Consider the following 12,305-nt stretch of genomic DNA (forward strand, 5'->3'; position numbering starts at 1 on the left):
TATAACAGGTCAGAGCAACTGTGCACAAGTGAGAGGGTGCCAGTCATCATGAGGAAAGAATACCTGCCCTCACTGGAGAAGTCAGAACCTGCCCCATGCCCTGACACCCAGAAGTAATACTTGCTGTTTCACTGCAAAGCTCACATCAACCATGCACCTCAATGTCTCTTGTCTCACGTCTTTCAGGTGTGCCCATCTTCAAGGATCAGCCCATCATGTGTAGACAAAAGCTCCTCAATATCCCCAGCTGAGAGTACGGAGGTCCGTCTCAGGGAGATGTTCCCCGTCCTCTTTTGGATGGCATAGAGACATTTCCTACCAGGGCTGCCACTGCATATTCTCTACTTCCTCACTTTCTCCTACTGTATGTTGTTTTGCCCCCTGGTGGCAAGATCCCCATAGCAGTACGCTCTATACAGGAAACCTCTTCTTTACCATTGGGGATTTGGGGTGGGGACAGCTGCATGGGGCAGTCCCATGCAATCATAATTCAAGTCACTTCATCACATATCAGACTATGTGCTGTTTTGGTGGCCTGGAAGGAACGGAGTTCCGCATTTATGTCAAGTGTTCCCAATTGTAGCCCCTCTAGTTTTTTTGGAGGGGCTGTCCTCAAGTTTTGATTGCACTTCAGTCCCGTGTTCCTGATCTACGGGCACCTGTCGTGGGGAGGGGCAGACAGCTTCGTAAGTGTGCAGTGAATATGGGTGAGGCAGAAATGTGTACCAGGATGTGTCAGTTGGAGGATTGCTGGAGATAGAGCACCTGTTGCTTCCCCCAGCAGAAGAGGGGCCTGTGGTCTCAGCAGTGAGAAACTTTATCCAGATGCACAGGGAGCAGCAGCAGTGGCAGGCATGAACACAAGAGGCACTTGCCCTCTTTGCAGAGGAGCTGGAGTGATGCAGCCAGCCCAGCATACACTGCCAGGCCTCATTCGGATGTTGCAGTAATACAGGCAATCCATCAATGCACTGTTATCACCCAGACTCTGCAATAGTGCAGCCAGTCCTGTGACTGCACCTCTACCTCCATGGAGAAGTTAGCAGCTTCTGAGGAGAGACAGACCAAGCACCCTCAGAGGCTGGAGAGTTGCCAACACCTGCAAGGCATCACCCCATGCATTAGTCCTCAGCACTAAATGCAGGGTCAAAGTAGAATGGGGAGACGTTGAACCTAATCCAGATATCCCTGCTCACAAAGAGACATAGCAGTGCCAGGAGGCACCCAGTCTGAGGAGGAGCCACACACACAGGGCCCCTCAACAGCCTCCATTCAGGATTCACCCTCCAGCACTGGAAGGTCCAGCTGAGGAGGGTCAACTTGCCTCTGACAAGATGATACTCAGCATGTTTGGCTCATCTGGATCTAAATGCCCCTGAAGTTGCCTGACAAATTCTCCAGGGTCAGCAGGTCCCCTCCATCCTGTCTGCACAACAGGGTAGCGCTGCATTGCAGTGGATGGAAGAGGAGTCAAAAATTGTCCTGATGGTATTTTGAGAATGATGCTCAATATTTTAATTGGTTGTTTTGCGCTTAAGTGTTGTATAAAAAGAAAGTTCTCTCATTTCATAAACCCTTGCATTTTATTTATGTCTAGTCCCTGTCTCTGCGCAGGGTTTAGACAATTTATTAGGTCCTGATGCATCAGGGCCTTAGTCATTAGTGAGCAGCCATGGTTGGGGCTGTGTCATGTGGGGCAAACGTATTATGATGGCAATGGCTGACTCCAACACCTTAGTATATCATGTGTTGAAGGGCAATGTTATTACCTTGTGAACTCAGTGACTGGTTGCAGACGCAACCCCCTCCCTCAAGTTGGCTCTCATACATTGGGATTTGTAATGCACGTTGCAGCTATTCTCCTTAACGCCACACTCCATTCATGTTTCAATGCTGCAATTACAATAAGTGGTCCCGAGTGGCTTTTCATGCGTCTACCTGTCACCCCTTCTTCTCCTAGGCCCCTTTCCTCAACGTCCTTAATTTCTGTGATCAAAGGCAACAGAATGATGATTGCCCACCCTTCAGCAGCCTAGCCTACCAGTGCTAGCCTCTCATCTGCCTAGATCCCTGGCTGGTGAACACATCTCCAGCTGCGACAGCTCTCCCAGTCTATACTGTACTAGCCCCAATGCAGCCAAAGGACCATCCATCACCCAGACCACTACAGCATGATCTCACTCTGCAACAGGCATCCAATCAAGATGCAGTCTGAAGCTAAGACCTGGGACTTGTATGGGAGGCTGTTCTTGACTAACCATGCTGGGCATCCCTAAATGACAGGCTCCCCCAAGGATTTAACTGCTGACTACCTTTCTAAGACTTTCAGGCATGTTGCACACTTGCTGCAGATGCTTTGTTTGACATAAACAAAGAGGCCACAGGGTATAGGTACTACACTGACATGGAACACTGACATAAGATGAGATGCATGGGTACCTGACTGAACTGCTGCATAGTACAGTCATCTGCCTGGTTGCGTGACTGCGCAACTGCTAATGTGAGGCACAGCGGGGCAAGGCAAAGCATGCAAGCTGCAGGTATGGCAGCAGGCACACGGGGAAGGTGTGCTGAGAGAGCAAGGGAGCAGCCTTGATAGTCAGCCTGGTCCATGTTGTTTAATATGTTCCTGACCCTGTGCATTACCTGTACCTGACACAGCTGTACATTGCTGGTTCAAATTTTGCCCTGCTAGATTAGGCCACTTATATAGGGCTCAATTCCAGGGCACTGAGGTATGCCTGATGGTGCCAATGGCTACCTGAAAGTGGCGTTTCAATGTCTGTGGTGGAAGGATACATGTGACTGATGCTGATGGATTAACACAGGCCCTGCAGTTTGTCCATGGGCACGAGGCAGGTATTTTGAAGCAAAGTGAACCACCAAGCCCCACTTTGGTTTCCATGCTGAGTTTTCTCAATGGCAAATTTGTATGAGAAACTTGGTAGAATTGTAACACTGGTGAGTTGGGTTGATAATAAAGGTGCTGAATAAGCAATGAGTAGCATCAAAAGGGAATTCGCTGCTGCCTGGCAAGAATCCTGCTACATCACTGGCGAAATGCAGAAAAGAACCGACAAGATAATCTCAATGAACATCGCTTAAATCTACCAGTTCATGTTGGCGTAGCTTATGTTACTCAGAGCTTGGTAAAATTCTGCCCACAGTGATTGTTTTGAGAAAATATTTGATTAAAATAGAAAAACAAATGATATGTACAAGCACATCAGAATAATATCACTGACAAGAATATCAAAGTTAGAAAAATAATAGGATAAAATACTTGTGGCTCATATAGACAACACAAGAGGAACTGAAAGCATGGAAGACAAACAAAAGACAGTGAGTCAACAAGAATTAGCAAAGGACGAACAGTTAAGATTTTTAAAATCGATGACTAATGCTTTTGAAAAAAATGAAAATATTAAATGTATAGCAATTTTTGTAAGTTCAGAGTTTTGCACAACTAACCTGTATAGGCTCTCCATCAACCTTCACCTGCTCTGCAATCTCCATCATGTCCAAAGCAAGATGGCATATGGAACGAGCATGATGGATACATGGCTCTGGCAGACCACTCACGGTCATGTACTTGTCCCCAACTGTCTCCACCTGAATACATACAAGAGAAATAAACTGTCTCCTTTATGATTTTATTCATAAATCTTTAAGGAACAAAAACTAGGAATGAAATTGGCATTAAATTTCACCATTAGAGGCATGAAAAAGGAAAGGCTTTGTAAGAAAGGAAATCTACTACTAAGAGAAACTGCTTAAAATTTTGATTTTCAGGCTGGTAAGTTCTTTCTTCATAAGGAGTTGCTATTCTGTTGAATTAAAGCCAGTTTGATGGCTCTCAAAGCTGGAGGGCTAATCAGAAGCTTTCCAACTGCAGTACAAGATAGGTAACAGAAAGCACCCCAATTAAAAGGTGCCCTCTGAGCCATGTTTTAATAAAACGTCAATTAAGGAGCATTTAAAAAACACCATGACATGACTTCGGTGGGGGTACTGTGAGTGCGACCTTCTACAGAGTAGTCTTTGGCTGCAATCCCAGCTAGGCAGGCAACAGGGGCAGTTGGCTTGCACTGAACCCTCCACTGGGCATACACCACCAGTTTCTGTCCCTTTCTGACATTGTGACTTCCCACTTGCGTCCACATTCCCAGTGGCCCCCTAAACCGTTATGTAACCAGGCTTCTGTCAGCCTGTCTTGCCTGGACAGTCTATCCTTTCAGGACTAAATCTAATCACATCCACAATTTCCAACTGAAATTGACTCACTGCTTAACACCAGTATCTTTGGGGTCAATCCCATCTCCCTTTTCACCTTTGTAGAGCTCCAGAAATTCAGCCAACTAAAACTTATGATCCTATGAATTAATTGTAACAGGAGTTTAAAACTCTGCTTGTATGTATTTCTAGATTTAATGTGTATTTATAAAGCAAAGGAAAACACACCAAGGTACTTCACAGTTGCCTACAGAGCAAAGTACTGACAAGGCAGAGAGGTGGGTTTTAAAGGAATAATTTAAATAAGAGATATGTGGAACAGCAGTGAGGAATAGGGACAATTCCCAGTATCTAAATCAGTTGAAAGCAGTGCTCGGCAATAATGGAAACCTAGGATGTACAAAAGGCTCAAACTGATCAATGGATAGTTTTAAGATCTTTGGGGTTAGAAGAGGTTATAGTCTTAGGAAGTGGTAACATCAAAGTATTTGAATGTGAGGCTGAGGATTCTAACATTGAGGAGTCATCAGACTGAGGCTCAATATAGGTCAATGATCATAGGGATGCTGCATTTGTGGAACTTAATCCAAGTCAGGTTACAGAGGGCAAAGTTTTAGATAAGCTTATATTTGGAGAGGGTGGAACATAGAAGGATAGCCAAAAGAACAGAACAGAAGTAGTAGATGGACTGTGGTAAGGATAAAGATGGGGTGATATTTCAGAGGCAGAAGCAGGCAGACGGTACACAAGATCAAACAGTTGGATAGAATGCCAAGATGGAAAAAAATTGTTCTTCCTCAGATTTAATCATCTTATTAGCTAGCTCATTTCAAGTTTTAATGTTTTATTGTATTATTTAATATATATTATTTGAGCTTCATAATGTGAAGTGAGAGTCATTTTGGATGGAGCTTATTTGAACCATCAAGTCTATACTAGTTCTATCCAATCAATCCTATTCCCCCATTCTTTCCCTTTGGCCCTGGAAGTTTATTTCTTCCAGTGTCTATCATAGAGATATACAGCACAGAAAAAAAGTCCATTGTCCAATCACATCTGCAATCGAGACTAACCACCTAAGTATTCTAATTTCACTTTCCAGCACTTAGCCCATAGCCTATCCTAATTCCTTTTGGATGAATTAAGTCTCTACTTTCACTTTCGCAGTGAATTCCAGTCCATTATCACCCTCTGTGCAAAACAATCTTCCTCACATTCCCCTTGCATCTTCTGCCCAAAATGTTAAAATTTGCAACCTTTGCATAATTGCAAAATCAGTTAAAGGGATCAATCTTTCTTCACCTACAATAGGTTAAACAAGCAGACGATGTTGATTAAAAAATCTGTGTTGACTTTGCTTAATTAATTCAAACCACTAGGTGCCGGTCAATGTTTATCCCCAATCCAGTTTTTGGTACTTGACCCACGACTGATGTAAAGCTAATTGGCCTGTAGTTGCTAAGACTGCCTTATATCATCTTTTCTCTCAACTTTTCCTATTTTATAAATTATAGCCACACTGCGGTTTGATGACATGTGCTAGAACTCTTGGTGATTTTCATTATTTCTGGTTTGAAGCTGTGAATTGAAGATGATCTTTCGATGGTGAGTTATTTGCTTAAGAGTTCAGGCCTGGAAGTTAGCATTAGGTATTTCTTGTTACAAAGCGTTACATAGACGATGCATCTCTGGGAGTTGCCAGAGGTGGGGTGGCACGGTGGCTCAGTGGTTAGCACTGCTGCCTCACAGCACCAGGAACCCGGGTTCAATTCCACCTACGGGCGACTGTCTGTGTGGAATTTGCACATTCTCCCCGTGTCTGTGTAGGTTTCCTCCCACAGTCCCAAAATGTGCAGGCTAGGTGGATTGGCCATGCTAAATTGCCCCAGAGTGTTCAGGGATGTGTAGATTAGATGGGTTATAGGGGATGGGTCTGGGTGGGATGCTCTGAGGGTCGGTGTGGACTTGTTGGGCCAAAGTGCCTGTTTCCACACTGTAGGGATCTATGACTCTATGCTCCAGTAGCTGACAGATGTTGAATGTTAACTGGGATCAGAGAGTGCAAACTAGATTTTGAACTGTGTTTATGTTAGAAGAATTGTGCCTTCGCAAGTTACAGTATGAAGGTTTGATTTGCTGTTCTCTCTATCAACTGAATTAAAAGTTCAGACAATGGAATCTCTGTTCTCAGAATTAAATACATATTCCTCAGAGCCTACTGGAAGCTGTGTGCATGCACCAGTGTCATCAGAAACCCAGCAGATATAATCCTAACAAAAACAGAAGTTGCTGGAAGCTCAGCAGGTCTGGCAGCATCTGTGAAGACAAAAGTCAGAGTTAACATTGCGGGTCTGGTGACCTTTCCTCAGATGTAATCCTATGTGCTGTCATAGATCATGAAATCTGTTTAAGTGAACTGGCTAGTTACATCAAATGTATTTTTCCCTTTTGATTTACCCCATAACTGTGGCTGTTCGTCTGTCAGCCTGTGTCAGAGTAGGCACTTGAATTCAAGACAATTGGGTTTAAATCCTATACAATACTTTGCTCTAACAAAACTCTAAGTTGTTAAATCTTCTATTTCTGTCATAAACCTGGTGTCTGGTATCAGCTATTTACAAAGTCTGGTCCTGGTTATTCAAAAAAGTCTGGTTAGGAACAATTGAGGTCAATTTTGAGGGTCGAGTATTAATTCTATTGTGTTACAAATACAGCTGATAGTTACGTCTGCCAAAACTGGACACGTCACTTCCAGTATTGCAAGCCATGGCTCCGCTTCCGCCTACATCAAGGGCAGCCCTGCCAACGCCACTCCCGCCGCCACTATCAAGGATAACATCACTTCCGCCGACGCCTCCCCTAAATCTACCCCCCACAGCCACCCCCAGCCCCAAACACTGTCAGGTCTTCATCATCCTCCCAGACCTCCCCCTCATTGGAGGGCAAACAGTCAGTCCCTCAGTAAAAGGACTCACCTTCCTCCCCCTCTGCCCACTCCAATCTACATTTCGGAAAAGTGGTAAAATCTGGTCTTTGGGATTATACATTGGAGGCAGTGGCCCCATCGACTGTTGAGAAGTCGGATAAGCCTGTTTCTTCCTGCCCGGCAAGCTACGACTGAATTTTATGCAGTTAGGCGATTAGGTGCCTTAGGTTGTGGCTTTTGCCCATCTGATGCAGGGTGCTTCTTCTCCAAAACCTGTTGGCCAATCAGGGGAATGGCAGCTCTTCAGTTTCACCAACGTCACTGGGAAAAGGGGCTACTGTTTGGATTGGAGAAGCCTCTAGGCCGGCTATAATGGAGAAGACATTGGAGCTACCGGGGCTAGGACACTGCAGGGCCAGACAGGACTAGGTGTGGATGGGAGCAAATGAGGGTAAAGGGACAAGGAATACTAATCAAGACCATGATACAATAACAGGAGCAGAAGGCAGCCATTCGGATCAAATCCATTCCAATGGGATCATGGCTGATCTGATAATCCTCAACTTCACTTTCCCATCTTTACCTCATAACCCAATTCCTTTACTGATTTAAAAACATTAAAGGCCGAGATGGACAGAATTTTATGACCCAGCCTCAAAAGCCACCTGTGGTAAAACACTCTACACATTCACAGCCTCACAAAAGAAATTCCTCCTCATCTGTCTTAAATGTGTGACCCCTTATTCTGAGCTCATGCCCTCTGGTCCTACGCTATCCCAGAAGAGGAAACAACTTTTCCGACATCTTTCCTGTAAAATCCTCTAAAAATCTCGTCAGAGGAGTCTCCTAGTAAAGTGCAGCCTTAACATTGGGGTATTACCTGTGGGTAACAGGGTTTCTATTGAGGAACCCCCAAACCCACAGTGAGTCTGGCAGCCTTTCTTGTGTAGCCTCTCCAGGGTGCAAAATGCTCATCCACTGTTGGCAAAATATGAGTGGTGGCAGGAAATTAATTGGTCACTAACAGCATCAACTGACCTAGGGAAGGAAGGGCTATTGACCAACTACTCCACTACTGGTGAAATACATGGAAGAGGTGGGAAAGTGATGGACACGGCATCACTTTCCCTCCCACTAATTTCCAATTACCAATTCCCCCATTTCCAATGTGCTGCTCGGGGTAGGATTTAAATTTTACTCTGTGTTGGTTGGAAGCACTACCACATTACCCAAAAGAATGGGGCATGGATTCCATTGGGAAGTGTTTGTAGTTGATTGCTGCACTGCAGAAGCCCCTTTCCTAGGCTAGGTCTGGAATGTAACTCCCTGGTGCCACAGTGAATTGGGAATGAATAAAAAGAGGTTGGGTATGGGGAGTAAGGGGTTTAGGATTGAGTAATGTGAAGAGAGAGATGGGATCTCTAGAATTTGGGCTTCATTAAAAGGAGAATGAGGGAGGAGTTGGGAAATAGAGGGGAGACCAAAAATTCCAGCACAGCTCGGTGTAGCAGAAATGAAAGCAACGACTGAAGCGCAGTCAGGAAAGGATCAATGACATCTGAGGATTTCACTGTGTACATAGTCAAAGATTACTTCCACCACTAGACAATTGGTGGAAAAAGGGGCTGGAGACCAAAACACAACCTTGGTGACTTCTCCATAATAAGCTTCATAGTTAGGGAACACAATCATGTGGGACTGTAGTAGGTGGGGAGCCAACTGCCTTTCCCCCTCCACCCCAATTAACATGTTGGTGGGCATCTGCATCTTGACCCCACTCCAACCCTCCGGTCCAAGCCCTACCCTTGCTGCCAATGTTTCTGCCCATCATCACTTAGTTGTGCTTTGGTTTCTCCTCATTCTGAGGCCTCATATCAACAGCAACCATGGAGTATGAAAGAGTTGAGAATGGCAAGCATGCCTGTCACATGCTTGAGTAAGGACTTCCTGATGAGTCAATGCACAGGTTGAGAGAGCTCTCCGGCACACAAGACCCTTGAGACCTCCACGAGGTTCTGCCCTCATGGGTTCTCACTGGTAGAGCCAAACAATTGTAAAATTCTTGAACTGTGGGACACTGCATTACAATGGGGAGGTGATGACAAGTTCTCTCACTGGATTTGTAATCCAGAATTGCAGTTTAATGTTCTGAGGTCAGAAGTCACATGACACCAGGTTTACTTGAAATCACAAGCTTTGAGTGCTGTCCCTTCATCCGCAGCAGCGCTCCGAAAGCCTGTGATTTCAAAAAACCTATTGGACTATAAACTGGCGTTGTGACTTCTGACCTTGTCCACCCCAGTCCAACACTGGCACCTTCACATCATAATGTTCTAAGGTAATGGGTTTGAATCCCACCATGGCAGCTGGAAAATTCAATAAATATCTGGTTTAAAAAGACAGCTGAACAGTAGCCAGGTAATCCCTATTGATTACTGTAAAAACCCATCTGGCTCACCATATTTAAGGGAAGGAAAATTGCCATCCTTATCTGGTCTGGTCTACATGTGACTCCAAACATCTATGTGTTTGAACTTTAATTGCCCTATTAAACAATTAGATTTCAGGATTACTCCCAGTTACAAGAAAGATAGCACGTTATTCCACTTTATTACTGCCAGGTATATGTAAATGTTCAGTGAGTTATTACATTGTTAGATATGAAGAAAATAGGAGTCAGAGACCTGCTACACAGAAAAAGGCCCTTCAGGCCATCACATTCTCGCCAGTCAAAAACAATTGCCTAACTATTCCAATCCCACTTTTCAGCACTTGGCCCATAGTCTTGTATACCTTGACACTGAAAGTGCACATCTAAATACTTAAATGTAAAAAGGCTTCTGCCTATACCATCATTACAAGCAATGCATTCCAAATTCCCACCATACTGAAAAAGTTTTCCTTATATCATGTTTAAATCTTCTGCCCCTTATCCAAAAATCTACACTCCATCGTCATTCCTTCCATCAAGGGGAAACGTCTCTTCCTGTCTACCCTATCTATGCCCCGCAAGACGGTTAGTTAGCACAGTCTGCTGGACAGCCAGTTTGCGATGCAATTGATTCCAACAGTGTGGGCTCAATTCCTACACCAGCAGAGGCTACCCATAAGGACTCTCCTTCTCAATCTCTCCCCACACCAGAGGCTTGGTGATCCTCAAGCTTGGCTCCCAATATTTATTGTTCTCAAGAGACCAGCTTTATGGTATGGTAGGATTATTGCAACTTTTATCTTGGCCTCCTCATAACATTGTACATATCAAAATCAGATTCTCTCTCAATGTCCTCTGCTACAAGGAAAACAACCCTAGTCTATCCAATCTCACTTCAAACACTCCAGCCCAGGCAACACCCTAGTAAATCTTATCTGCACCCTCTCCAGTGTTATCACATCCCTCTTATGATGTGGATTCCAGAACATTCTAGTCTAGCTGTAGACTGATCAACATTTTATATAATTCCAACAATAACTTCCTCAATCTTAAACTCTATGCCTCAGCTAATAAATGCAATTATTCCATATGCCTTCTTAATCATTTATCCACTTGTCCTGTTAACTTATGGCAATGCAGTGCACGTATACCAAGGTCCCTCTGATCCTCAGCGGGTTCCAGGGTGCTACCATTCTTCATGTATTATCTTGCCTTATTTATACTTCAAGTGCATCGCCTCACATTTGTCTGATTGAATTTCATTTTCCACAGATCAGCTCATCTGTATCTTCTTATAATCTAACACTATCCTCCTCGCCTTTCAACATACCACAAATTTTATATCATCTGCAAACTTACTGATCCACCCTCCTTCATTCAAGTCTAAATCTTTTATATAAACCACAAAGAGCAAGGGCCTCAATACTGACCCTGTGGGGCCCCAGTGGGCACAGGATTCCACTCGATAAACATCCCTCAAATCATCACTTTCTGCCACTCAGCCAATTCTGGATTGAAGTCATTAAGTTTCCTTGAGCTCTCACCTTTGTACTCAGTCTCCCATGTGGGATATTATCAAATCCTCGCTGAAGTCCAAGTAGACTACATGAAAAGTATTGCCCTCATCTGCACACTGGGAAACCTCTTCAAGAAAGGAATTATTCAAGCAAGTCGGTTAAACATGACCTACCCTTCACACTGCCATGCTGACTGTTCCCTACCTCTCCAAATGCAGAATAATTCTGTCCCCGAGAATAGTTTCCAATAAGTTCCCCACCACCAACTCGCCTGTACTTTCTCAGTTCATTCCTTGTTCCCTTCTTGAATAATGGCACCGCATTTGATGTCCTCCAGTTGTCTGGCACCTCTCCAATGGCGAGAGAGGAACTGAAAGGTTTTGCAAATGCCCCTACTATTTCCTCCTTTGCCTCACTCAACTTTTGAATAAATTTCATCCGGCCGGGAGATTTATTTATTTTAAAGCTTGCTAGACCATTAAGAACCTCCACATCTGTCCATGCTAATTTCTTCAACTTTATCACATTAATAGTTACCATTTCTCAGCGTGCACTGGATTGCCAACTCGGATTTCCAGCATTGCCAGTAATTTCTAGTATTGATTTAAATAAAAAAGATCTTAAGCAGTTAATGTTAATCACTGATGCAATCAAAGCACCTACGCTCGGTTCGCAATAAACAACTGCACCTCCCAGTCGCGAACCATTTCAACTCCCCCTCCCATTCCTCAGACGACATGTCCATCCTGGGCCTCCTGCAGTGCCACAACGATGCCACCCGAAGGTTGCAGGAACAGCAACTCATTCCGCTTGGGAACCCTGCAGCCCAATGGTATCAATGTGGATTTCACAAGTTTCAAAATCTCCCCTCCCCCTACCGCATCCCAAAACCAGTCCAGCTCGTCCCTGCCTCCCTAACCTGTTCTTCCTCCCACCTCAAGCCGCACCTCCATCTCCTACCGACCAACCTCATCCCGCCCCCTTGACCTGTCCGTCCTCCCTGGACTGACCTATCCCCTTCCTAACTCCCTACCTACACTCACCTTTACTGGCTCCATCCCCGCCTCTTCGACCTGTTTGTTTCCTCTCCACCTATCCTCTCCTCTATCCCTCTTCTATCCGCCTCCCACTCTCTCCCTATTTATTTCAGAACCCCCTTCCCCTCCCCCTTTTCTGATGAAGGGTCTAGGCCCGAAAC

General features: G+C 44.6%; 1 protein-coding gene across 2 annotated transcripts in view; it reads right to left on the reverse strand.

Annotated features, from left to right (window-relative positions):
- Positions 1-12,305, reverse strand: part of gucy1b1 (guanylate cyclase 1 soluble subunit beta 1) — a 171,437-nt gene that overhangs the window by 12,207 nt on the left and 146,925 nt on the right. For both annotated transcript variants that reach the window (XM_048603896.1, XM_048603903.1), the window contains one exon: positions 3,472-3,612. In XM_048603896.1, coding sequence (XP_048459853.1) covers positions 3,472-3,612 — 141 coding nt within the window. The remainder of the gene's footprint in view (positions 1-3,471; positions 3,613-12,305) is intronic.

The sequence above is a fragment of the Rhincodon typus genome, chromosome 1 (genome assembly GCF_021869965.1).
Source record: "Rhincodon typus isolate 14 chromosome 1, sRhiTyp1.1, whole genome shotgun sequence".
NCBI lineage: Eukaryota > Metazoa > Chordata > Chondrichthyes > Orectolobiformes > Rhincodontidae > Rhincodon > Rhincodon typus.